The sequence below is a fragment of the Parus major genome, chromosome 15, assembly GCF_001522545.3.
Source record: "Parus major isolate Abel chromosome 15, Parus_major1.1, whole genome shotgun sequence".
Lineage (NCBI taxonomy): Eukaryota > Metazoa > Chordata > Aves > Passeriformes > Paridae > Parus > Parus major.
Genome location: NC_031784.1, coordinates 2,926,795 through 2,953,092, shown reverse-complemented (window position 1 = coordinate 2,953,092; position 26,298 = coordinate 2,926,795). Strand labels below are relative to the sequence as shown.

The 26,298-nt window shown below is 46.4% G+C and overlaps 2 protein-coding genes across 7 annotated transcripts; one reads left to right on the top strand and one right to left on the bottom strand.

The window, feature by feature from the left end:
* Positions 1-119: 119 nt before the first annotated feature.
* Positions 120-9,796, bottom strand: TMEM120B (transmembrane protein 120B). The gene is made up of 12 exons (XM_015643709.2): positions 9,685-9,796; positions 7,313-7,431; positions 6,321-6,437; positions 5,521-5,580; positions 4,750-4,845; positions 3,670-3,759; positions 3,144-3,209; positions 2,166-2,227; positions 1,825-1,917; positions 1,365-1,429; positions 1,141-1,209; positions 120-924 (listed from the first exon to the last, which is right to left on the bottom strand). The coding sequence occupies exons 1-12, from the start codon at positions 9,751-9,753 to the stop codon at positions 811-813; spliced, it is 1,020 nt and encodes a 339-aa protein (XP_015499195.1). The 5' UTR covers positions 9,754-9,796; the 3' UTR covers positions 120-810.
* Positions 1,865-26,242, top strand: MORN3 (MORN repeat containing 3). Of its 6 annotated transcripts, XM_015643720.3 has the most exons (9): positions 1,865-1,966; positions 3,853-3,985; positions 6,249-6,337; positions 11,188-11,295; positions 18,973-19,128; positions 19,835-19,992; positions 21,398-21,557; positions 24,164-24,348; positions 26,145-26,242. In XM_015643720.3, exons 5-9 carry the CDS (start codon positions 18,984-18,986, stop codon positions 26,211-26,213), a joined length of 717 nt encoding a protein of 238 aa, XP_015499206.1. In that variant the 5' UTR covers positions 1,865-1,966; positions 3,853-3,985; positions 6,249-6,337; positions 11,188-11,295; positions 18,973-18,983; the 3' UTR covers positions 26,214-26,242. The 6 variants fall into 6 exon arrangements, with proteins under 6 accessions (XP_015499206.1, XP_033373960.1, XP_033373961.1 ...); XM_033518069.1 differs by lacking the exon at positions 11,188-11,295; XM_033518070.1 differs by lacking the exons at positions 1,865-1,966; positions 3,853-3,985; positions 6,249-6,337 and adding an exon at positions 9,886-9,925.
* Positions 26,243-26,298: the final 56 nt, after the last annotated feature.

The following is a 26,298-nucleotide window of genomic DNA, read 5'->3' as shown; positions in this document are numbered from 1 at the left end:
GCAGCATCTAAAGACAGTATTTAATATCTGAGCTGAGCCTGTCCTCCCCCTTTCCAGAACCATGCCTCAAAAACCAACCCAAGGGCTGTGTGTTTGTTACAAAAAGGGGCAGAGGCAGCTGCATATTGAATGGTTTATTTTAGGTCCTGTCAGGCCTGGACAAATGACCTGGTCTCCCTGGAAAAGGGCTAGCAGACGTCCCTGCCATTTAAAAACTGCTTTTGCTTGCATGATTTTGTTTTCAAAGGAGGAATTTCTCTTCTTTAGATAGCTTTTTAGAAGTGTATATAGCAGCAGTATGGTACAAAGATGAGCATTTTCTTTTCACAGTACACATAGTTAGTATTGCCACTGAGAATATGCCTTAAACAAATGCCTTAAAAAACAGCATTCGCTCTGTATTACTGATCCACCCAGAGTGTTCATAAATCTCAATAAATTCAAAACCCAGAATTTAAATAATAAAACTGGAAAGTGTCAGGTATCATTCCAGAATTGGAATTACAGTAGATCCCACATTTTCCTCAACGCTGGCACTTTGCCAGGCAGGTGCATGCTGCTCTATATACAGAACAAAAACCCCCAGAAGCAAATACATTTTATATTAAATATACATAAATAGCAGGAGTGTGACTGGAGAGCCATGCTTGCATTAATACTGAGTCTGTGCTGGCAGAGTCCTTCACCAAACACAGGGACAGGAGAGTCCTTCCGAGCCCATCCATCGCCTGGCTGGGGTGGAGCAGGATCTGTCCCAAACCCAGCCCTGCTGGGGGCAGAGGGATGGATGCACACTGGGAACAGGGGGAGTCACAGCTTCTTCACCTTGTCTTTGTTCTTCTGGAGTTTAGTGTGCACCACCTTGAGAGTAGTGAGGAAGTTCCCGAGGAAGAGCAGCAGGAATGTGAAAGCCAAGACAAAAACCTGAAAGGGGAGAGGAAGCAGCATTTATTACCTTGTAATATTACAACATGGATTATATTCAGTACTGCTGGGCTCTGCCAGACACAGAACAGGACCTGTGCTGCATTATCCTGAGATATTTGAATGAAGTCAGATGCCCAAATATCTTTCAGGATGTGGTCAAGCACCCCCTCTCTGCCCTGCTCTGTTCTGCTTCTGAGCAGAGCCAACACGCACCTGCCATTCTTTGCATTCCTTGTGCCTTGACAATCTGAAAAGCGTGATTGCATTGTATAGCTGCCAGAACTGCAAAGGGGAAAAGAAAAAGGCAACTTAATTACAAGCAAAAAGAATTAAACCTTGGAAACATTCGTCATGGTTGCGTGTGATCCAAAGCACCTTTGGGGGGGTGCAGCGGCAGACATTGTGCTGCAGAGGGAGGAGGGCATCATCCAACTTACATGCCCGAAGAACAAGAAGGGAAGGAGAAATGTCAGCCCCCTCCACATCCAGGACTGAAATCCTTCTGGAAAAGGTTGACAGAAGAGACAGAGCATGAGCATGAGGAGCCAGGACTGAAGCTACAGCTGTTCCCCACCCAGACCACCCCATGAGGGCTATTCTTGTCAAGTAAAAATATTTTCTTGAAATTGCTGTAGTTGGAGAAGGATGAAATTGGGGATGACTAAAACCTCCATCTTAGTCTCCTCAAATGCTGACAAAGCAGAGATTCTTCTCCTCCTGACCCACAGGACCCAAGGAGGGGGATAAAAGCCTTGCTACCCTTCCTGCCTTGGGACACAGGCAAGTGGGCAGGGGACAGCTCTGCAATGTCGGGGCACACAGCCCTCTCCCTCTCTATCAGTGCATCCAAAACCTGTGCAGAAGCAGGGCAAAAAAAAGCATAGCAGGAGACCTCACCTACTGTAAGGTCCAAGTGGTTTCTCTCCCCCAAAGCCCGGAGCCTATAGAGGCAGCCCCTTTGGTAATAATACTGTAAGAACTGAACACAGCCTGGAGAAGGAGAGAGAAAACATCACTACATTGGTTATTCAGAAGTGTGGTAAGTATCAAACTACTTTAATAATGTTTAATCCAACAGCATTTAATTATTGCTTATATTTATGGATTTCATATTTGTACACTATCTTTATATCCCTACAGTTTGATATTCCAGTATTTACCAAACAAAAGTGTTTTCTTCTAAAAATGTATGACAAAATTAATTTATCCCCTGAATTAGCAAGGTAAGATATACTCACTCTGAAATATTGAAAATGCTAAAAATTGACTGCGAAACATCTGATACATGAGTCCATCTGGCCTGGAAGCAGAACACAGAGGAGGTCCATTAGTTTGCTAAAAGCATCCAATGCATCCAACCCTTCCCCTTCACCACCAGGCCTGATCCCATTAGCAAATGAACCAGCAGCTGGTACCCAGCCCATTCCACCCATTGAGAGGTGCTACAGCCACACAGGAACTGCTCTCATTGATTAGGTTTCCCCTCTCTAACAAGGATAAATGCTGTCCCCTCTTATCCATTATCAGTTTTCTCCAGGCAGCAAAGCCATTCAGCATTATCTGCATCGAGAACACGAGCACTCAAACAGGGGGTGGTTGTGCTACTTATCCTGAGGGCAGTTCAGAATAGATGGAGGGCAAGAGACCTTCTGCCCCAGCCACTATGTCAGCCCCTTACAGATACAGGAGAAGAAGCTTCTGTTGTTTTAAAACAATTTTTAATAATTAACTCATCACTTCATGCCCAAGTTGAGACAGGTTGCACGGGGGGTGCATTGTGGGTTATCCAACCACCACCACCACCCACTGCAAGGCAGTAACTTGCATTTTTTGCTTTAAACTCTGTGATCAAGGCTCAGAAAAGGCACCAAGCATTCATTTTGTGGTGTCCTTCCTCTATAGCAAAGTGCTGCTTGTCTCCTTAATTACAGAGACAGAATCTGGGAGACTTAGAGAGATTTTGCTATCAACAGCCCAACTACAGCCAGAGGGTTTGCATTTATTTCTATTTTTTTTTAACTAGCAATGTAAATACAAACTTGCAGTGTTGTGTTTATCATTGAAAACATCTGTAACATCAAACAAATATTAAGGCTGACACTCTGCCATGTGTCCTGTGGCCACAGCTTCATGGTCACACCGGATTTAAATGCTTAGATGATATAAACACCATGAAACAGGCTTGAAGCACCTCGAGCAGGCAGGAGCAGACTCACCACGTTAACATCACTCCAGACAGGAACGTGGAAACGTAGTGATGAGACACCCACCAGCCTTTGATCCTGAGCAGAAAAAAGCATGGCAGTTAGACAAGAAACATGGATTTCAGCACTGAAGTCCAACCTTACAGGCAAAAAATTATCCAAAAAATGGGAACAAAGCAGATGTCCCAACTCAAGCACAAGGGATGCTGTGGCAGTTCCAACAAAGATGTGTGACCTCTAACAAAATGCAGCACACACACCCCAGAGCACATCTACAGCTAACCCACAGCTACCAAAACCAGCCAACACTTTGGACCAATAACTTAGGGACTCTCAGGAACTGCAACTGCTCTTTCCCCAAACCTCAGGTGCCCTTAGAAGTGACCAGAGAGGAGGAGAGAGACAAAAGACTCTGCAGAGAGGCCATCAGCATCTCGGATTTGCTGGGCTTCAGTGCCAAGCTGAATCCCTTTTTGTTGCTTGTTTTTTTTCTAAGGACATTTCATGCTTTCCATGGTTTTTGCAGGAGGCACTGTACCTTGAGCCATTGCTAATGAGAATGCTTTCCCGTATCGTCAGCGTACAGTAATACCACACCAACAGAAAGTTAAACACTTCATCTGTCACCCTGTTAAACAGAAAAAACAGAGTAAAAAACCATCTTGTTAATTATAAAGATGCATTTTAAAAATCCCTGTTTTTCCTTTCTCTTCCTGGGTAGATGAAAACCTCCCCAAGTGAAGCTACAGACACGAAGTCCCATCCTGAACATCTCTAACCCACATGCAGCACTGCCAGGCTCCAGGACCCTTTCCCCTGTGATCCAGCACTGCAGATCCTGAGCTGATAAGCAGGTATGCAGGGATGACATTAAGTGCTGCTCAAGGAGAGAAAGCACCACAGAAGCAGCAGATGATCCAATTTAGAGAGGCCTTTCCAGGCTAATTCAATGAGGAGATTCCATGAGATCTATATAAATCCAATCAACTAAAAGAATGGAAGAGCATTATGCTCTGGGGCAAAAAACCCAAAACACCAAAACTTTATTTTGTCATTTGCAAACTCCTGACACCAAAGGAATTTGGAACAGCCTCTGCACAGGGCACCATCATTCCTGTGATGATCCTGTATTCACTCAGACACACATAGACCATAGTGGAAGTGCATGGCTGCAACACCTTCCTGGTTTTTAATCAAAACTGAATAGTGGAAGCTTGTCAGTGCTCAGACACTTTATCACAACCTAGAGATAATGCTTCAGGTCTGATTATTTCACACATATTCTCTTTTGTTACCCCAGAGCTGCAGCAGTGTTGGTTCTTGCCTGGGACAACCCATAAGCAAAACCAACTGTTCCCAAGGACAGCTTGATGCCAGAATAACAACATCATCAGAAAACACAATGCTGGGCTTCCTCAGTTACAAAAGACTCTTTTAAAAAGGAAAAATAACTAGCTAAAGTATAGTTCCTGCCAGAGCTGCAGGTGTCCTGCTGTCCAATTGCTCAAAGCCTTAACACCACCTGAGCTGTCTCACTGTCCTTAACAGTACATAAGATAATTCAAATCCAGCACAATTATATGCAAAATACTTGATAAGAAATAAAACTGCAGCTTACCTGTAGTGGAGAAAAAACCTGCAGGCAACAGCCCCAAGTAATAAGATTATTGTCAGATAAAGTTTGAACTTCTCATACTCGTCCTTGTAGGCAAACCTGGAAGGAAACAGGTGCTGTTTATGGACACAAACAGATGTTTGACTGGAATGTGGCTTCACCTTTTCCAGACCACAAACAAAGCCAAATGCCAAGCCAGAGACAGAGGTTTTGCTGAAACACTTAGAAAACAGACAGTGATGAAAGGCAGCATTCTGCCTGCAGGGAGGGTCTGTCTCAGCTGCAACACAATGCCTTAAGTGCATCAGAGCTGGTTGCTGGGTTGGCACAAGATTTAAAATATACATATATACATATATATATATACATATATATACATATATATATATATATATATATATATATACANATATATATATATATATATATATATATACACATATATATACATATATATACATATATATATATATCTCCATTTTCTGGAGCACTGTATGCCTAGAAGTCACAGTACCATTTTTCATCACCAAAAAACTCCAAACACTTTTACCGTTAAGGCCATAGGCTGAGCTGGGCTTAAAAGCAAGTGATGGATGAAATCAGTTTGAGCTATATAAGATGTTTGCTTATCCCCATGTCATAGTCCAGTCACCCACCCTCAACATTTCACTTATCAGGTTTAAGAGAAACCCATTCCCCTCTCTGGGCTTCAGTCCACACCCACAGCTGGCCCCAGAGAAACACAAATTCACACATGTGGGGAGGCTCACTCACTTTGCTTGGTTGCTCAGGAGGGTGACATTCACATTTCCCAGCACCAGATTTAAGTACAAGCTGAAAGACAAAAGCCAAGAGCAGACCCAAGTAAGTTGTTTTATTTGAACAACACAGGATGATCTAGATCAAGATGATGAGGCAGTGGCTCTGCCAAAGCCACATTTGCTGGAGGTTTTTAATTAAGACAGACTGGAGGGAAAGACCACAGAAGAGGTTTACACGTGGAAGTATTGGTCAGCATTTCCAGGAAGTTACTGAAAAGGTTTATTTTCCTGGTCCCTTTTTTTGCACTACAGTCTAAGGGCAATATATGTAGTGTGTACTGTCCAAATCCAGATACAGGGAGGATTTGGAAGAAAAGTTTCTTAGAAACTTCTGGGGGCTGCAGCACCACACAGTCCTTGACAACTGACATAACTCTGTCCTAGAAAACCCACTTGAAGAAAAAGTTAGAGTTGGTCAAAAATATTATTTAAAAAACAAAGAGAAAAGTCTTGTGCTGATTCAGCCCTCAAAAAATTAGCCCAGGAAAACATCAGTGTGGAACACTGGCACAATCCCTTGCCAGTGCAGGTTACTGTCATTTTAACAGAAAACCTGCACTGCCCACACACATTTACATCCACTCACAGCTAATGAATTCTGTGTACAACTGACACAGCAGCTCAGCAAGAGATTTATGACTAATCCAATTTTACATGTCTTTCTTTAACCTTTTCCTTCAGGAACAAAGCGCCGTGAACATTTAAAAATCCAAAATTCCTGGAGCGCGCGAGCCTCCCCGGCGGAGCACGCACCCGTTCCTCTTGGGCAGGTAGGCTTCCATGTCAAAGAAAGCATTCTGCCTCTCCTTGATCTGGCTGCTGATCTCCTGAATGAGAGCAAACTCCTCAGGACTCGCTCTGGGCTTGCACCTGCAAGAACACAGAAACAAGATATTCCTGTTCATGTTTTCACCTCCTTTTTATTTGAAGGAAAATAATGTTGTCATAAAACCCAGGCTGTTATAGAGTTGGCTCTGTGAGGTGATGCACTTTGCTCCTGTAGTTCTGAGGCACCATTTGGCTTATCACAACTTTATTTCACTGCCAAGTTTATGCTGCTGTAGGTTACTTCAACCAGCTGATTTATAAATCAGCTTCTCTTTTCATCAGCTCAGTGACAGGATCGCGTGGGTATGTTGTGCTTTTCTGAAGGAACTCCCTCCACCCTGGGAACTTTGTGCGTGGTTTCAGGCACTGCCCTTGCAGAGGCTGCAGCTCTTCAGGCATGAAAGTATTTCAGGACATAACAGGACACAGAGCTGATGATTTACTGACAAACTGTGGTTTTAGTAATTAATGTTAACCAGAGAGCAGCAGAGCCAGCAGCCGGTGGTGTCAGAGGTGCTGTACTCAGGCCTGCACACAAGGAATTCAGCCCGTGGCACCTGGGATCAGCCAAGCAGCCAAAAACAGTTCCCTCCTGTAAATCCACCCAGGAACAAGGTACACCTTCAGGTTCAAGGACTGATGTTGCTCTTCCAGTGCAGTTTACAGAGCAAAGCACAGCCAAAAGCTGCCCAGTCCTGCAATGTACAGCATGCACTGCAAGGATGAACCCCACACCAGCTCACTAAAACTTTATTTACAGGACTCCCTCTCTCATGCAGTACATTATATTGGGTGTAATATAGAACAACTTTAGCACTGCAACATAGATTGTCTATTAAAAGTGCTAAAAATCCAAGCATTTCAGCCTTTGGGAAGGAGAAATATCCCATCCCTGCCTCCTCCACCCTCCAGGTTACCGTTGCAGGCTATGCTTCAGATCCCTCAGTGACTTCTTCTGCCGGTGTATGGAGCTGCTGCAGGCTGTCTGCAAGCCAGTGACTTCTTCCAGTTTCTGCCTGTAAACTTTGTGTGTTTCCTGCAGGAGAAGAGGAGATGATTGGTAGGAAGAGCCCTTCTAGGTTATTCACAGCATTTGGTCCTTACCTCCAAGTGAAACAAGGAAAATCCTGTTTTTATGGGATACAACAGGCACCCCTTTAACAAGCAAGGAGGGGAGATGCCAAACCAGTACAGATACAATAGGGCTTAAATGGACACTGATGAAATTCCTGCAAGAGGAAAAGCATCCTCTACACTCATCTCATTTCCTCTTCAAAGAGCTTTCCCACTCAGGAGCTCCTCACTCCCATCCCACCCTGCAGTGGAGCCCCTAATCCTTGAATCCCCTAATCCTCCATTTGATCTTGATCCATGCCCATCAAATGGTGGCTAAATCACAGAGCAGGCACTCCAATTTCACAGCCAGATTAAATCTTGGCGAAAAGAAATGGGGACCTAACAGAAGGGGGCAGGGGGGAGGAGAAAGACACAACACCAGGCACAAATCCGTCGCTGAGGGTTTAGGCACCTCCTGGCCACGACTGCCATCCCAACCCCACAGATATTCAGGGAACCTACTGCTCCATATTCTGGTTTAAAGAGTTGAACTGATGTCCCTGCCTGTGGCCTCTGATGCTCCCTGGGAGGAACTGTTTTATCACAGCTCATTGGTCCCCCGAAGCCCCCAATTAGTGCTCAGCAGTAATGAGGACACACCAACTGCAAACCCATCGAGAGGAGCCTCTGCTCTCACCCCTCCCTGTGCTTCAGGATACCTGGGCTCTGCTTTTCCACCTTTTGCAAGGATTTCACCCCCTTCCCCATGAAGAAGGTCTCAGGAAGGGCTCCTCAAGAACCAAGCAATGACCTCTGGGTCAATTTTAAGACCTATAATAAGTTGGAAAACAAAGTTTGCAGAGTTAGTGCAAAGAGACAGTGTGGGTTACATGGGTGCCTTACCTACCAGCACACCAACAAATTCCCACCGCTCTTCCCAGAGCATAAACATGGTGGTGAAACCACACAAACCAAATCTTTGCTCTCCTCCTTGCTAGGACCCACCTGGTAGCTGCTCTTTATTTACAAGAACAATCCAAAACAAGTTCCAGTATCTGATTTAAAGACCTTAATAACCAAACCCCTGGAGTCACTGCAGCTCTCACTGTTTTAGGCTCACTTTGGTTTTGCTGAGCACACCTCTACAGCACTAATCCCTGGTCAATGACACCTCGACAACCAGCAGCTGCCAGCCCACCAAAAAGTGTTTCTACTTTCCTTTTACAGGTGGGGAAACTGAGGCAGAGACAAGTCACTGACATTTACTGTGGTTTGGGTCAGACTCAGGCAGGGAGCTTGTCAAGAAGGTGCACACAGCAATCGGGTGACCAACAAAACCACACCAGCTGGTCTCCCCCAGCACCCAACCCTTGTTTCTGCTAACGGGAGTACAGCCTGCCCTGAGTTTTAATTAAGAAACAAACTAAATCTGGAAATCACACTTTCGTTTTTTGCATGCACGTTCTGTTTAACAGTCTAAAAGAGGCTAAAACAGCCGCCAGAGTGAGAAGCCGGTTGTACTTTAAAACTGGCTTTAAGATTTAAAGCACGTGTATAGGTGCAGCACTGATGACAAACAGGGAAGGAAGGGAAGGTTTCTGGAGGTAAAAGCATCTTGTAGAACAGGTCCTGGCCCCCACTCCGAGGCCTTTCCGTCCCTCAGTGCACTTTTGCAAGATGGAAAAACAGCACTTGGACCCGTCGTATCCCACCACGGGAAATCAAACTCCGCCAGGAGATGCTGGCGGGACAGGCGCTGCCTGCACCGCTCTTTGCACCACGCCACGGGTGCGCACCGCGTCCCCTTTTCCCATCCTTGTTCCAGCAGCGGGAACCGCGGCACCACATCTTGGTGCATCCTCAGAAGGAGCTGGGGCACGGCCGTGGCTCCGTCTGGGCTGCCCCATGCGCTCGCAGCGTGGGGGTAGCGGGGCACAAGCTGTTGGCGGCTGCCGTGCAGGGATGCACATTCTCGCACCGCTGCGCTCCGTGCGGACACCCCGCATCGAGCACGCCTGGCCCGCACCTCCGGCTGCTCCCGCCGAGCCGCCCCGGGGATGCGGCCGGTGCTGGGGACCCCCGGTCCCGCTCCTGCCGGCGGGGGGCGAGCCGGGGCCGGCCCCGCGTACACACCGCGAAGCGGAGCCGGCAAGGGCAGCGCGGGGGAAGCTGCGTCCGCGCCGGCGGGGGAGGCACCGCGATGCCCCGCAGGGCCCCGCCGCCCCCCGCTCACCTGGAGCTGCCGGAACTCCTCCTCCAGCTCCCGCCACTCGCCAAGGCACCGCTCCAGCTGGTCCCGCATGGCGCGGGGCCGCGCCAGCTCCCCGGGCCGCCGGCGCGCGCCCGCCGCCCGCACCCGCGCGCCGCGTGCGCCGCTGACGTCATCGCGCGCGGTCATGGGCGCGGCCCCGCGGCGGCGCGCGCCACCCTTGGCCCCGCCCTTCTCTCCCTGCCTCAGGGATGCGACCCGTCAGGTGGGGGATTGGTTCGCACCGTGGTTTCCCCCTCGGGCCAGAGATCGCCTCGGGCCACAGATTCCCCTCACGTCAAGGCTCCCCTCAGGTGCGGGATTCCCGCAGGTGTGGGCTCCCCTCAGGCCCGGGATCCCCTCCCGTGACGGTCCCCTCAGGCGCGGGTCGCCGTCAGGCCTGTGCTCTCCTCAGGCCAGGCCTCCCCTCAGATGGGGGGATCCCCTCAGCTGCTGTCACCCACCCTGCCCCGGTCACCTCCTGGAGGCCCTGCACCTCTCCTGAAACCCCCTTGTGTTGTGGCAGCACCTGAAGTGCTCCGTGGTGTGACATAGAAGCATCTTCCTGCCCTTCAAAGGTGGTTCATCACACACAGGGCTGAGAGTGCAGATAAATCCCTCCACTGCACAGGGCCAGCCCCCTCAGAGAGACCTGGTGGCTGAATCTGAGGCAGCTCAGCCCTGCAGCTGCCCGGACCTTGGTCAAAGGTCCTTGATATCAGAGAAGACAGCAAGAGAAAATTCCTGTTGTTTTTATTTTTACAATATTTACCCACTCAGCAGCTGGACTGGCCAGCTGTGAGCAAGGCCTGATGTTCTGGGGCAGGGTGTAAAGAGTTGTAAATGTTGACACCACATCCTGTGGGTTTATTGTGAAAGGGTAGAAATTGGTGAAGAGGAAGAAAAAGGGAGGGGGAAGGAAGCAATTAAAAAGGAAAAAAGGTAAAAGGAAGACGGGAGGAGTGAAGCCAAAGCAAAAACACAAATGCAATGCTGTCTTTTCATGAGGAGTGTATGTAGGATCTCATTTTCTTGAATTTGGCATAAACAACCAATAACATTGGGTGTAGACACACTCCTCAGTGTTCTTGCTGTCCCTGGTCCTTCTCTAGGTCTATATTCACACTGTTTGCCTTTTAGCATGTTTTGTTCATACATTTGTGGGTGGACACCTGAAATACTGTTGATGATCTTCTACATTCAGTTTCCAGAGAAACCCTCTCAGAATTTGTAGTGGTTTGGAATTTCTGCTGATTTGAGAACCACTAACCCCAGGGATATTTCATTTTCCTTGCTGCTTCTCCAGTGAGGCCATGATTGTCCAGAGATCAAACACATATGTTGTGACAGGTCTTGGTAATCCTGAAGTAGAATAACAAATTAATCAACATAATAGAAATGTCACAGTAATTTGTTATGTCTGTATTCAATTATTCCTGGATTCTAGCTTTTGTCCATGATCCTGTGTAACAGGACTTTATGTTACAGGAGGCTTGGATATTGGATTACAGACTTTTGAAGAGAAAGGATCACATCTCAGATTGGAGCGTTAATTCTGCGCTGGATACGTGCCAAAACTTTCCAGTTCGCCACAAGGTTGGAATACTCCCTGCCAGCAAAGTTATTTTTCCTTCCCACATGAAAACATTCCCTCCACCTTTGCAGTTCTCTGTCAGCTCAGTTTATCACAGAGCCACCTCTAAGATACAGCTGCATCTTACCCCTTCCTGTTGGGGTGCTGACACCCTCCTGCAGATCTGGGGGAATCCAGAAAGTTAAAAACACTTCAACATTTGTAGGATTGCTTATGTCAGTCCTAACATTCAGGAAAAGGTGCTTCTAGAAAACATCATAAATTGTCAATAACCCTTAAAAGTATTCCTTTTGCTGCTGATCTATAAGCCTCCAAAGAGCAGAAGGAAACTCTTATCAGAATGAATATTTGTCCTGGGCTGTGATTCTGCAGGCTGATGACATTTTGTTTGGGCTGTGGTTGGTGTTTCACATACAAAGGCAGGAAATGTGCATTTCCCACTCAGAGCCCTGCTGTGCAGGCCCCAGAGCTCTCCCAGAGCACCAAGGAATCACCAGACATTTATCCCAAACTTTCCTACCTCTCCCCTACACCTCTTGACAATTCTTATACATGTTGTGGCTGTGCATAATGATTACCCCAAAAGATTTCTTTCAACTTTTTAACAAAGCCATGCTAATTAATATTCATTCAAGAGATCTGCATTTTCTTTCAAAACAGAAACCACAAAAACATTTAGTTAAGCACAAACAATGTGAGTGTAGCAGGGCTGGCCTTACAGCTGGTTCTACATTATTTAATCTTGCACCATTACAAAATACTTCAGAATTACCTGTAAGCTCTCTCCACTTCCTGGGAGGCTGGAGCTGTTTGTATAATCTCATTATTTCAATCACATCTTTGTGAATAAAACCAAAGCAAGCTGAGATAACAGTGATCCCCTCAGCCCTGGATGGGGAGCAGAGCTCTCTGCAGCTGATGCTTGCGGTTCTCACACCTCGCCTGTCTTTCACTTGTGGGAACACATGAGGAATGGTGCCTTTCCTCTGAATTTCAATATTTTATGACCATTTTTCAAGGTATCTTGCAAGTTTTAATGGCTGTTTTCTGCTGCCAGAGATCACCTAAGGCCATGGAACCGCAAATCTACAAACATGAAATCCCTGGTTTGCCTTTATCTTAATTAATCCCCAACTCACCAGAGTTTTTTCACTGCCAGAAAACATATCTAAGAAATTGAGTTAATAAATCAAGTTAAGGATCACAGTGAAATTGTGACTGTTCTCTGTGTGTTAGATTTTGTTTGAGCACACAGTTATATATATATATACAGTCACATGTGAGCTCCTTTCCTTCACCCTCCAGACTATTCCTGAATGCAAATTCCATTCATTCTTTCCTCTAAAGATAATTGAGGCTGTTTCCTTTGATGCTTTTCCCCTGTCCTAGAAATACAGATTCTTTCCAGCACAGCAAACGAGAAAGGACAAAATATAAATGTAGATTAGTCCCTATTTTAACATCAGGTGACAAAAAGCTATGATAAATAAAATACTTGGCACATTTTTCAGCTGGAGATTGTTAGTGCTGATTCATCTTGTATTCATCTGGATTTATCCCTCAATTAAGGAATAAATTAAGGACTTGAAGTGAGGCATTAGCTCAAGTATGGCCAAATTTATCTGCCTCCAATGATATTAAGAGTCTTGCAAAGTACTCCGTGGTCAGTAAATAATTCTCAGCTTTGGGTGACTTCAGGAATTAACATCATAACTTTACTTTTAAACCTCTACCCTGTTGCAGGTAGTTAATCAGAGAACGAAAGCTAAAAATCTGCAGCAACAGGAACTCATGGGGAGAGGGTATCTGGTGTCAGCTTCCAGGACTATCTAAGTGCCTGAATATTCCAGATAACCCAGGGGTTTTACTTCAGGTTGTTTTGATGTAAAACCGACATGGTTTTTATCTTGACAGAACTGCTCCCGGCAAAAAGGAGGGAAGAATTTAAAATGTTTTTTCCTACAAGGCTGCCTCTCAAACCAGAGGCAGCCAGGTGAAGTTTACACCTCAAACCTTTCACTTCAATCCCTCCAAAGTCCTGCTAATGACAATTCTTTAGAGCAGAGTGGTGGGGATTCTCCTTCAGCTCATCAACACAGGCTTGGTCGGAGTCCAAGACCCTCCCACCTCTTCCCTGACTCTTCTTTTGAATATAGCAGCAATAAAACACACATCTGAGCATCCCACTTCCACAGTATGTTGTTGTCACACTCTTCACCTTTAAAGAATTCCAACATATGTTTCCCTAAATGCTTTTTCTCTATTTATTCTACAAAGTTCCCAGAATAAATTTAATTTATTGATTCTGACAGTTTTCAGTTAGTTTGGACATTTCACTTGGGTGATTCCCCAGGCTTAGTGAGAGCAAACTCAGCTTGGAACAGCTGTCTCCTTTGAGTTCAAAAATGATTGGTTTCAGATGTAAAATACTGAGGGCCTATTTAATTTAAAAAAATTTAAATCCTGCCCTTAAAAGAAATATTAAAAAAATGGAAGTGCATCATAGAAGTCACAGGACCTTGCTGCAGGAAGGTTTCCATGCACAAACTCCCAGTGCTTGGTCTGATCTTCAGTCCAGCCTGGAAGTGGAGTTCATTACAATGAACTGTGTTTCCAGAGTAATGGGCTAAATTACAGCACAACTTATAGGGACAGATTTAAAAGCTTCCTTTCAGTCTTAATAAATGTAAGGTTTAATCAACTGCCAGACAACTAAAGTAGCAGTAGTACAAACAGCAGCAGAACTGAAGCCCTGGCACTGCCTGGTGAAGGTTTTGCTGTTGTTCCTTGGTGTCAATGGCCAATGCCTGTCCGAGTGAAAGAAGAAAAAGAAACCAAAACAGCCAAGAGGGGTATCTGGGGCCAAATTTTGTCTGGCAAGGCTGGAACAAGGGGAATTGTGTCGAGGAAAACCCAAATTCTCCTCCTAGCACATCATAACTTGAGTTTTTGACCCTACTTTTCATAGTGGCCCCAATGCTGTGCCTGGGAACAGCAGCTCTTGGGGGAGGAAGAGAGTTTTGTTAGGACATTTCTGGGTCAGTTTGAGTTTATAACTCACTCCTTGACTGAGTTATATATTCTAGATATATCTGACACCCTTTACAAAAATTATCCCCACTTCCTACTTGCCAAGGGGGTTCCTTCTCTCAAAATGGAATGACATTTTCAAAGTAAAATTTCATTTGAGTGAGTCAAAAGAACTTTCTGATAAAACTTCAAATATCACCACCTTCTCTTCAAGATGGTCTAATTTTGTCTTTTTTTGTAAGAAGAATATGCTTACATTTTCCCACTCTGTACCCTTGTAATACAAAAAGCTACAGAACCATATTATCAAGTGACAAAATAATTAAGTATGATTCAGATGTTTATATCTGAACTAAGAAAGCTGTAGATGGGAATCACACACAGCCTCTTCCTAGATAAATGTCTCTGTGAAGCCTCCTTGGAGGGGGCAGGAGGGTCTGTGAGGGTGCTGATAACCCACTCTGGGACCACTCAAGTAAAATAACAAACACACAGAGACCAGGAGCAGCAGAATTTAAAATAAGCAACCCAGAAATGGAGGCAGCACCTTCTGTCATATCCAGATACAGAGGTTTTTGCAGAGGCAGTTTTTGATCCCAGTTTGTGAATTTTAATTTGTTGCTAAAATATTTTAACTCTTAAAAAATTTTTATTGTTTTCAAATGTATATTAATTTTTAAATATGAGTTTAACTTCTGGTTAGCAGAAGCTGTGGTTAGGTGTGACATAGTTTGGACTTGAAGCTCAAAAACCTCAGGCAGCCTGTGCCCTTTAAAAATAAACAAGTAAAATGGTCTGAATTAGCTAATTATTTTAATTGCAAATCTCTCAGTTAAGTGCAGTGCAATATAGGGGCTGAAATAATAAAAATAGTTAATATTTTTCCAGAGAGGGCTATTTCTGGTTGTAATTTCAGGCTGTAGATTTTGGGCTGCAATAAGCATTTTTTCTTCCCTCTCAAGGGTTTCTTTATTTCCTCCCCAAACCTCTGTCCTCACTCCAGCCCTTACAACTGGCCATGTGAAACACTGGGATGATTGTCTTCAGTAATTCTTAGGCTCTGCCCCAAACCAGAATGCATTAACATGAGTGACTGTGAATAAATCCTTCCTGAATATCTTCATCTCATTTTTAATAGCAGGAGACATTTTCTCTTGTATAAGTATTTCCTAACTTGGTCAGCTTCCATGGTTTTGTCTCTTTTATTTTTCCCCTGCTTAAAGAAGTCTTTAAGTTCTGCTTCTCCTACATCTCTGGAAATGCTTGCTAGCAGCTGCCATCTTCCCAGTTAATCTAAAATAAACACAAGAAATTCCATGTGTGTATTTTCCCTTGGTACAGATCTCCCTCTGTCATTTCCACACCAGCTCATGTTGTCTCTGGAGCACCTCTTCCTTTCCTCCACTTCATTTTCCTACACCTGATTTCCCAGGCAGTGGCATTGTCTCCTTTTGCTCCATGGCCCTCACACATGCCATGGGAAATGCAATATTTGCCTTTAGTCACACTCACACTTGGAATAAATCCATTCTCTGTCCTATCCGAGCATGGACACAACATTTAAACCATGTTCAATGCCACAGATATCAAAGATGGCAAAGGAACACCCTTCAGGGAAGACTGAGCTGTATCTCGTCTTTACAGAGGCAAATAATTTGAGTTCTTTTGGAAATTAAGCCTGCTTTGTTTCATCACAGGATTTCCCACCTGCCTCAACATTTTTACCATACAGCCTGCAGAGTTGTGTACAAAAATGTGGTAAAAGGATGAGAACCAAATGCATTTGGCTCATGGGAGTCATACAAGAGCTTTGGTGTGATACTAGAAATGTGCACGGTCAATTATCCATTAGGGAAGATGATTACAGACACCCATAATGCCAGAGTGGCAATCCCTGCTCACCAAGGCTGTGGAAGAAATGTCATGGATGAGGGAATTAATGCCAGATTTATTCAGATTTCTCCTTTAAAACCGCTGATGTGCATTTTCAGGAGCTTTCTCCTATTTCTCCCGACATTTGCAAGGCTGATTTATTTGTTACTCATCACTGCTGTAATCAGTGCTTTAATTTCCAGCTTTCTGCTGCTGGGGGTATAAAAAACCAACCAGAGGTGAAACACTCGTTGCTTCTAAGCACTTTATATTCTGCTGGAACATGCGGAGCTCCGGGCACGGAGCTGCCCAGCGCTGTGTGTGCCCGGTGGCTCGGGCTCCATCCCCCGTGCTCAGCGAGGGGACGAGCGTGCGATGCCGTGTCCCGGCACATCCCCGTCCTCCCGGAGCCGCTGCCGCGGCCCTTAGCGCTGGAGTTTGGCACGTTGCTATGGCGACCCCGCCGCCGCAGGCAGCACCGGGCCGCCACCAGCGCAGGTCGGTGTCCGCAGTTCGGCCCTCGGCATCGGGGACGGCGGCAGAGCGGCGGCCACGCTCCGGCTGCTCTGCAAACCGAGATCGTGGCTTTTTCCTGTCGCACCGCTGTCCTGCTGTCCTGCTGCCCGGCTGGGGAGGAGCAGCAACAGGCGCTCTGAGCATTCCGCTCGCAGACAGCGCCCTGGGGGCCGGGAGGTGACTCTGCTCCGCCGGTGGGTGCTGGCAAAAGGACCCCTCTGCAGGGCACTGCCGTGGTGCTGGGTCACGGCAAGGGCTGAGCTCAGCCGGGGCATTCTCGGGGCCGGGGGACTGTCAGGCAGGGTGCACGGGTGTGCGGTGCCAGGCCGGCTTCTGCCAGGGACGGCCAGCAGCCAGGTGCGTTTCCCTCCTTGCTCTTCATTAAGATGTAAGATGGAAAAAGTAGCCGCACCGCATTGCTCTGAAGTTCCTCAAAGAGCCAGGGAAAAAAAAATGCGTTTCCTGCAAGGCCGTGCAGACAAAAGCTTCATTTTACCAGAGACCCGACAAAAGTCGCATTTCAGCGTCTGGAGGGAGTGGCGGGGGTCTGTACGGGCCTCATCCCCAAGCGCCGCGGCAGAGGCGCACGGGAGCAGCGGCTTCTCGCCTTCCGCCCCGAGAGCTGCAGCCAGAACGACTCTGCACCTCCTGCCTCTCGCTGCCAGCCTCCCCGCGCCCTGGTAGTGGGCGGCTAAAAACATCCAGGGAGGTGAATACCGACTGCGTTATCACTTACGCAAACCTGGCATGACTGACGTAAATTTAGAAGGGGATCCAGCAAATAGAGGTGGCTCCCTCCAGCCCGCATTACCTCGGGTACTCTGCGCGGGCTGTGCCTCGCAGGATATGGTGAGCAGATGGGGCTGCCCCCGCAGCTGGGAATCCTCCCTGGGGTTTGTAAATCCTAAGCTTTGAGTTAAAGAAGTGGTGGGATGTGGTGGTGGGAAAGCGATGGTCCCATCTGGCAGGGGTAGTGAAGAGACTTCTTGTCACAGGCATGAGCTACTCGGAGGTCATGGCCAGTGTCAGGACGGGTACAAGATGCTGTAGCTCAGCTCTTCTGCTTCCCCAGCAAGGGCAGGGCAGGCTCAAGCCAGCAAAATGGGGCACAGTGTCCTGAAAAAACCCAGCCTTTGGCAAATATTGGGAAGAACCCCATTCTCCAGGAGCTGCAGCACTCAAAAGTGAGGGAGGAACTCAGCAGTTGTAGTGTATCCTGTGTTTGCATTGCTGGAAAAACATCCTCTGTGGTGGGCTGTGACTCCATCATACCGAGGGACAGATCCTGTCCTCGGTGTTCTCTAACCAAGACTCATTTCTGGATACATAAGTACTTTCATTTAGCAATGCTGTCCTTCCTCTTGAATGACCATTTCCCAAGGCTGGAAAATGCAGAACTGAGGTTGAACTCTAACAGTATTTTCTTAGTTAGAATTTCTAGCTTTTATTTCCTAGCAAGGACCTAAAGCACCTTTCTTTTCCCCTTTCCTCACACAAGGTCCAGGTTTTCTCCCCTGCCGGGCTCCCCGGCACCCACAGCACAGCAGGAACCAGAACTTTGCTCTGCAGAGAAGGGAAAGACAGCAGCAAAATCATTCTAAATGGCTCAGTCCCGCAGATCAGGACAGAAGGGGGAGCCCAGGAGACAAAATCGGAGCATCCCACCCCACCGGGCTCCAGCCAGGCTCTGGATGCTAACGGATTTCATAGAAATTTGCTTTTGTTTCTACAGCCACCTTTTGGCTTTTGTTTATGGTTTATAGGAGACCACTCCAGGCAAGCACTTGGCCTGCCCTGGGCAAGTCGACAGCCTCCTGGGAGAGGGAAATGTTGTGGTTTCAACCCCTTTTAAGAAGGCAGCTGGAGGACTGATATTTTTAGCAGGAAAGGAGCCTGAGCTGCATTACTGCTGGGAGTATGAAGTGTCCCAGCTCCAGGTGGGACTCAGGGATGCTGGACAACTCCCATTCAGTTGGCCAGCTGTATGGAGGAGATGCCTTTTCCTGCACTCCCCAAGATCTCTGGCAGGTGCAGAGATCAATGCCCACCACAAACCAGACCTGCTGAGATTTGTTTAATATTTCCTAGCAGGCTGGGCTATGCTATGAACCCATTTTCACATAATGCTGGTTTGTACTTCAGTATCTTTAGTTGCCTCCTGTTTGTTGTGTCTCTGTGCATGGCTCACAAATATTGTTCTGACTGTACTTGCCTTAGTAATTTCTAATCTATTGCTGATAATAATTTGTTTTCTTCTCCAGGTACCGACAATATGCCCGTTATAAAGTACCCCAGGATTAGAGACCCTCTCTTTTATGAATGGGACAGGAAAGCCCAGAAATGTGGATTAAGACACACAATTTATTTTGTAAATGGGGATCAGTATACTGGAGAATGGCTGGACAACTTGAAACATGGTAAGATAGATAATTTTGAGAAAAAATAGCAACTTAGATGTCCTTCCAAAGGTTCCTGGGGGCAGGAAGTGGTCAGTGGTTCTGTGTGCTCTATATGCTCCTGGAAGAACATTCATTCATGTTTGACTATATGTACACACACACAAACATATATTTGATATATGTAATGCAAAAATGCAGAAACGTTTCTAATAGGTAACTTGAAGAGCTTTTGCATGCACTTAGGGGCAATTACCCAAAATATCTCTATTACAGATGTCTAAAAATCCTTTCCAAATACAGCAAACTGCAGTCAACTCCATGCACTGGGATGTGTCCTGGCTGCACAGTCCATGTAGCTCTCTCAGCTCCTGACTTGGCTCCAGGAATATTAATTTATTCCCAAGATGTGGCAGGGGCTGCAGGGGACAGAGCAGGAGAAGGAGACCCTGTCTGAGCCAGGAGCAGCCAGAGCAGGACAGACTTGTTTACAAGCAGTAAACTGAGGCTTGGAAAGATTTCAGTGCATTCAGCAGAGACCACACAGGAAGTCCCTGATCAAGATTAACGATGGTTCCAACTTGGGAAGCTAAACTGAATCCCAGACATAAGCCTGACTTTGTGCAGGGAGTGCTGCCCTGCCTGGGATGGAGCAGGAAAGGCAGTCCTGTGCAGCCTTCTCCTAACCATGATGGTCTCCCTGTCATTCCTCTTGTTTGTTAAACAGGTAAAGGCACCCAGATTTGGAAAAGCACAGGAGCTATTTACAGTGGAGACTGGAAGTTTGGGAAGCGGGATGGTTATGGCTCATACAGCATTCTTGACCCAGTGACCAAGGAATACAAGAAGGTGTACACAGGCTGGTGGGAAAATGACCGAAGAGGTGTAAGTGAGATTTGCTGCCAGCAGTGAGACAGTGGGACCCAAAACACAGGGAAGAGTTGGGTGCATATGTGCAAAAAGATTACTGAAAATATTTATTTTTGCAATAGTGAGGCTGAATTGAATGGTCAAGACTAAAAATCCAAGATTTATTTGGGAGTGCTGTCTCCTTCCTGGAGAGGGAGTCATCCCCACCCATCTGCTGGTTACCAGGCTACAGCCCAGAGCTCCCACTGACTGCAACAGAGCAGTGGTTACTGCTCAGACTCACCTGCAGTCCGGCCAAGGACGATGGGAGGTTTCACATCCTGTCTCTTAATGCTCCCCACCCATCCCTTTCATTCCTCTTGTTCTTGAACAAGTCAGAGGAACCAGCATTATAAGCACTGCCAGAAAATGCACTTTCTTCTAGGAGTTTTACAGCATGATAGGCAAATAATTTGAGTTCTTTTGGAAATTAAGCCTGTCACATAAATCACTATTTTTCCTAAAAGGAACATAATGAGAAAGTCATCTTGTAGACTGCAATCTAATGTGAAAATCCTTGTAGGAACGTTTCTGGATCTGCCAATGGAAACCTTGTGTTTGTCTTTGTGTCTGCTCTTAAATTAAACTCATCTCCACCAACGCTTTTAATGAGCGTGTGGCTCCATGGCTCCTGTCTGTTAGAGGGAGCTTCCCTTCCGGTTCTTTAAGGTTAGATTTTGCATAATTGAGCTTTGGTGAAAGATTTATAATAACATCCACATATCACTAGGGTTGGGTTTTCTTCTAAAAAAGTTTCTCCCTTACATCCATGCAGTTTAATAAAATTAATACTCAGAAAAATTAGTTGTTTCCAGAAGTGGTTTTATTATTTGTTCAGAGAAAAAAAGAACACTTCATTCCTATGGGGAAATGTGTTAGTGATATGGAAATATTTCATATTGGTATCAATCTCTGGCATAGGAGGTACCTCTGGACTTCTCTTATGGCAAACATACATATAAAACAAAGAAAGGGTGGAGTTGGCCAGCCAGGGACACACTGAGCTGGAAACATCATCAGGGTTGAAAGACATGAAATCCCTGTGTTGAGAGACACATCCTTTAATGCTGCCTATCCTCAGGCAGGTTTATATACTTGTAAAACCCGCTTTTGGCTAAATATTAGCAGCAATCATGCCAATAATAACACACTGAGATATAAACCCAAGGTTTTGTCAAGTGAATAAAACTGCAAAAAAAAATTCCATACTACCACATCTCATTTCCTTAAGTGTGAGAACAGCCACAGAGCTGGGCTGCCAGCAGCCATGTGTAAGAGTAATAAACAATGGAATATTCTATCAAAGTGATGTCCTAAAATTGAACACTGTCCCCTTTCAGTAGAGCAGCTCCTAACCAGCCATCTCTGTGCTGCTCTCCAGGGCCGGGGGATGTTCTCTTACCCCAACGGGGAGCGCTACGAGGGCGAGTGGAGCAATGGTTTGCGGAGCGGCTGGGGAAAGATGCACTACAGCGATGGCTCCATCTACGAGGGACAGTGGCTGATGGATCAGCCCAACGGGCAGGGCGTGCTGCGGCTCCGTAAGTACCGACCATCCTCACCCTGCCCCCTCCAAGCTGTTTGATGTCGTGCTGCTCTCCGGGTGTCTCTGCCGTCCACATTTCTGGGTGCTACACTGCAGCCTTGCAGCAGGACTGCGGCCGCTCTGTGTCATCCCTGCCCTCCTGGTCTGCAGCAGGAGGCAGCACAGGCTGCGCTAGGGCCGGCACTGAGCTGCTCAAGCCCATATACCCACACGCATGAAAGCTTACTTTTGCTGTGATTTACATTTAAATGACTGGGTTGGTTCGGGTTAGAGATAATATACTGTTGGGTCAGAGAAGAGCAAATCTCTCTTTTCAAGCCAGGCACTTTGCCAGACAGGCTTTCTAGCCCTGCATACCAAAGAAGAGTCCAGTTTCCAGCACAGGAAAAAAAAAACCAACAACATAGTTTTCTTTTTGAGTTCACTCTATCCCCTCTGTCTGCTTCCGACAGTGGCTCATATTGAGTGAACACAGGGGTTTCATTAGTACACAATCTTTTTCCATAAATAACATCAAGCGCATCATGGATTGGGAATGTTAGGGCCAATCTCAGCATAAAGACAGAAATTTAAACTTTTCCCCCTTATTTTCCTTGGAGTTTAACACATTTTCCCCTGAAGCCAAGAATCCCAAGAATCTCTGCAATACCAGGCATGGCATTCCAAGAACATCTGAATAAATATTATCTCCATATTATTATTCATCTATTCTATCTCTTTTTTTGCTTGAAAGTGATCTCAAGGCTAGTAATTAGCTAAGCAAAGCAGCTGGGAGGAATGAGCATGACCTTCTCTGCACACCACATGCATGACTGTGCTCTCTCTGCTGACTGTAGAGTTGCTTTGGACCGATGGCTCATCTGGATGAAATCAGCACCTGCTTCTAGGGGATTCTTGCACTGATCTGCCATGCTCCTGTCAAAGGCCCTGTTAGTTATAAACTAACAGCCCCCGCAGGCTGAGCTGTGGCTGATGCACCATTTCAGAGCCCACTTGCCTCCAGCCTAGCCTGCAACTGATTGTTAGCTGGATTCCTTTTGGTTAAAATTAGCCAGAGCAATTATTTCATACCCACAAGCTTAATGCATTCAGCTCAGCTGCTGGAAGTGCGCCCACGTGCCGGCAGCTTTGCCATGTGAAAGAAAAGGAGTTCTTCAGTGGAGGTCACGATGAGCTGCAGCTCAAGATTAAATTGCTTGTAGTGGCAGCGTGCCCAGTGAGGGTGAGCTTGGCTGAGAGCACCGTGCTGATCTGCCGCCTCTGCTACATCCATTCCCCAACAGCTTTGTACCACAGCACTTCACATCCACGGGGATCATGGTTGTGAGCAACACAGCCTCGGGTGCTCTGGGAGGAGAGCAGATGGGAGCAGCTGGGCACCACAGTGCAGTCAGGGTGTTCACTGCCCCCTCCTTGCAGCCAGGGCTGTCATTTTGGTGCTTTCTCACTTGTTGGTGGCTGGAGTGCAGAAGCCGAGCTGCTCCCACCTGTGGGCAGGGCAGCTTGGTGTTGCAGATAAGCATAAAACCAGATCAGAGTTGCAGATAACCATCACCAAGGCTCCAGCCTGTAAACTAGACCCACATTCTCCCAAAGAGTTTTTGGTTTCCTCCTCTTCCTTTACTGTCAGGTCCCAGCTATCTCTGCAGCACCCTGTGGGGTGCCCTGGTATTTCAGCCATTTCTTGTGATGAAGAATGGCAAAATGCTTCTGAGACTCAAAGGTATTTTCACTAACATGGTCAGAAATCCCAATGGGTTTGGGCTTAGAAACACTGTATGTAGGAAAAGGGATGAGCAGAGGACTCTCCTAGTGACAACAGGGTGGTCTGGATCTATCCCAGCCCCAGCACCACCATGGATATGATGCCCCTTCTCAACCAGCATCCATGGATGAGGCTGCTCTCTTCCCCTTGCAGCTCTGCTTTCCTTGTTAGTGATGGATGGGTGAATTCCTGGAGAGCAGCAGAGAGTCCAAAAAAAGCCTCTCTCAACTTGCAGAAAAATGCCAAGAGAAGCAGTACAGCTGGAAAAACAGCCTGTAACTGACTGCCTAAACTCTTCAGACTTCTGCAACAATTCTCACCCCGTAATTCATTCAGGAAAATCTTAACTAAAAGTATTCTTTGAAATCAAGATTATTTTGACTGGACAGCAATCAGTGCTCTTGTTCCTTGCCCAGACAAGCAAACCTCTTCAAGCCAGAGATCCTGCTTGATTTGTTGCAGTGACAAATCTGAAACTTGTATCCTGTAATTTTTTATGTTGTGAAGAGTGACTCAGGACCAGGTCCCTTACCCTGAGCACACTAGCTCCTTGTGTCAGCAAAGAGTATCACTGTGAAAACAAAGCAGGTGAGCACAGTCCTGGTTCCAAGTGACCAAGTGTGGACTCCTTTGCAGAATTTTCTCCCTCTGTGGCACAGCAAATGTAGCACTGCAAAATCAAAATGACACACAGTGCCACGGCCACTTTGAAATTAGTAAGAGGAGCCAAACACATGACCTTCTCCTCTGCTGGTTTGCTCTGTTGATTGATTTCATTTGTAACCCCTAAACAAAATGGTGCAAGTTTCAAGATCTATTCACATATTTAATTGCAGCAAATGGAAATCGGTACGAAGGAAGTTGGAAAGATGGCAAGAAGCATGGCCCAGGGAAATACTTCTACCCAGATAAAGGACAGCTGTTAGAAGGCATCTGGGTAGCAGATATACCAAAGTGTGGAGTTCTGGTTGACTTTGGCAGAGAAAATGCTCCAGCCCCTACAGAGTTTCCACTCCCAGAGGTAATTGCTTGGAAATTTGGGTGTTTGCATTCATCAGTGCTCGGGTCATCTCTCCAGGTAACATTTCACTCCTCAAGAGATTTCCCCCATGGGGTGTGTGCTCAGAGTCTTTTGGCCAGCAGCAGCCTAAATGGCCCCATAGGGACTAACAGCTCATGCAGCCTCTGCTGGAGCCTCCCAATTGCCTACATCTGAAAAAATGCAGTTCTCATGCACCAGAACTGCTCAGAGACCTGGTGCAGCACAAAGGAAATGGGGACAATAGAGGCAGAGACAATAGTGGGATTTGCGTCAAGACCAAATGATTTCACCAAGCCCAACTGCTGAGGCTGAGCAGACCCTGCAGGAACCTGAGCAGCTGCAGGGCCAACAGCAGCTCTTTCCTCCAAGTCAGGAGCTCAGCACCGTGCCCAGCAGCCTTGGGGGCAGAGGGGTGTGTGCAGTTTCCCACCTGGGCCCAAGGGGGACAGATGGTGTCCTAGAGCCCACATCCTCTGCTCCTCTTTTCCCTTGACTGACACACACTGCAGAGGAAAAGTGAGGCCCTATCCCCATCCCAAAGATATGGTGAGACACAAAGATGCACTGGGCCATCAGCCTGGCAGCCACTGGGTCCTTGCACATCACTTTGGTGCAGGACCTGGAAGACAGGAGAGCCTGTTCCCAGCTCCATGCCCATGGAGGAAGAGGAAATGGAAATCAGCAGTGAACAGATGTGACTCCAAGTGAGAGCTGGCCTTAAGAGTCTTAGCTTGAGCCCCCATGGTCTGCAAACCACAGCTGTGGAACAAAATGGTCAGTGCAGGATGGGCTGGGGAAGCTCTTCTTCCCCTAAAGCCAAGCAGAACCACCCTGGATAACCACAGCTCACCATTTTGCTCCAGTAACACGGGGAATAGCGCGGCCCCATGGCAGGTAAAGCCACCCACCTTCCTCTGGCCCAGGGACAGGGCTGTTCAAAGTGACACCAGGCACATGCAGCCTTCCAAAGCTCACAGCTGTTACACCTTCATTGCCCCTATCTTTTCAAATTTGGTTTCCATAGCCAAAGGCCATTCAAGCAGAGTTTTGAAGAGTCGGTTAATCTCCTAACTACCAGGCACACCCATGGCAGTGCAAAATAATAAGCCCCAAATACCCACCAGAGAAAAACAATCTCTATTTTGCAAAAAGGAGTGAAAGGAGTAGCACTTCTGTAGCTAAAACTATTTACTATATGTGGTTTGTCAAAGGTCACTGAGAAGAGCCTCAACAATCCAACAGCCTGGGGTGAACTGCTGGTATGCTAAGGCAGGATGTGCAAGTCTGGCTGTTTATTTAACTCCTTGAAGATCAGTTGATGATCCAATTCTCTTCTGCTCTATAAGCAAAAACAAAGCATCAGCTTTCACTGTTGTTACTGTGCTTTGAATGGGTTGAGATCAGTTGATCTCAGAATATGAACAGAGAAAAGGAGAAAAATTGATTTCAGGTTTTGATATAACTCCTGTCACCACTACCCGCTTTATTAAAACTACAGGTGAGGCCCAGCAGGCTACAAAAGTGGCTTAGCTTTTGCCCAACAGTGTTTTGTTAAAGTCACTCACACAGAGCTATTTCAAGGAGATAAAGTGATGTTCACACTAATAAAATTAGGGGAGTGTAGTTGTTTCTAAAACAATAATTGAAAGGCTGCAATATGAGCTGAAATCCTGATACGTGGGAGACTCTCCAATAATGCTCAAGTAATCAAGATCTATAAAACCTTAAGTTTCTTCAATTACACTGCATAACTGATTTGTATTCCTTTTATTTAGATTGAACTACGTGATCCAGCTGGTGTTTCAGCAGAGGCTCGGGCAATGTTTGATGACAGCCATAATTAATAACCAGATGCTGAAGGAAAAAAGAAAATAACACGATCCTGAGTTATTTATTCCTTCGAGACTCAAACCCACACTGTGGTTATCA

Coding starts and splice junctions, on each gene's coding strand:
- MORN3 (XM_033518069.1), top strand. CDS start 18,984: ATGCCCGTTATAAAGTACCCCAGGATTAGAGACCCTCTCTTTTATGAA. Junction 19,129..19,834: donor GCTGGACAACTTGAAACATG/GTAAGATAGATA, acceptor TTTGTTAAACAG/GTAAAGGCACCCAGATTTGG. Junction 24,349..26,144: donor CAGAGTTTCCACTCCCAGAG/GTAATTGCTTGG, acceptor CCTTTTATTTAG/ATTGAACTACGTGATCCAGC.
- TMEM120B (XM_015643709.2), bottom strand. CDS start 9,753: ATGCGGGACCAGCTGGAGCGGTGCCTTGGCGAGTGGCGGGAGCTGGAG. Junction 4,846..5,520: donor CTCCTGAGCAACCAAGCAAA/GTGAGTGAGCCT, acceptor GTTTCCTTCCAG/GTTTGCCTACAAGGACGAGT. Junction 1,918..2,165: donor AGCATTTTCAATATTTCAGA/GTGAGTATATCT, acceptor CTCCTTCTCCAG/GCTGTGTTCAGTTCTTACAG.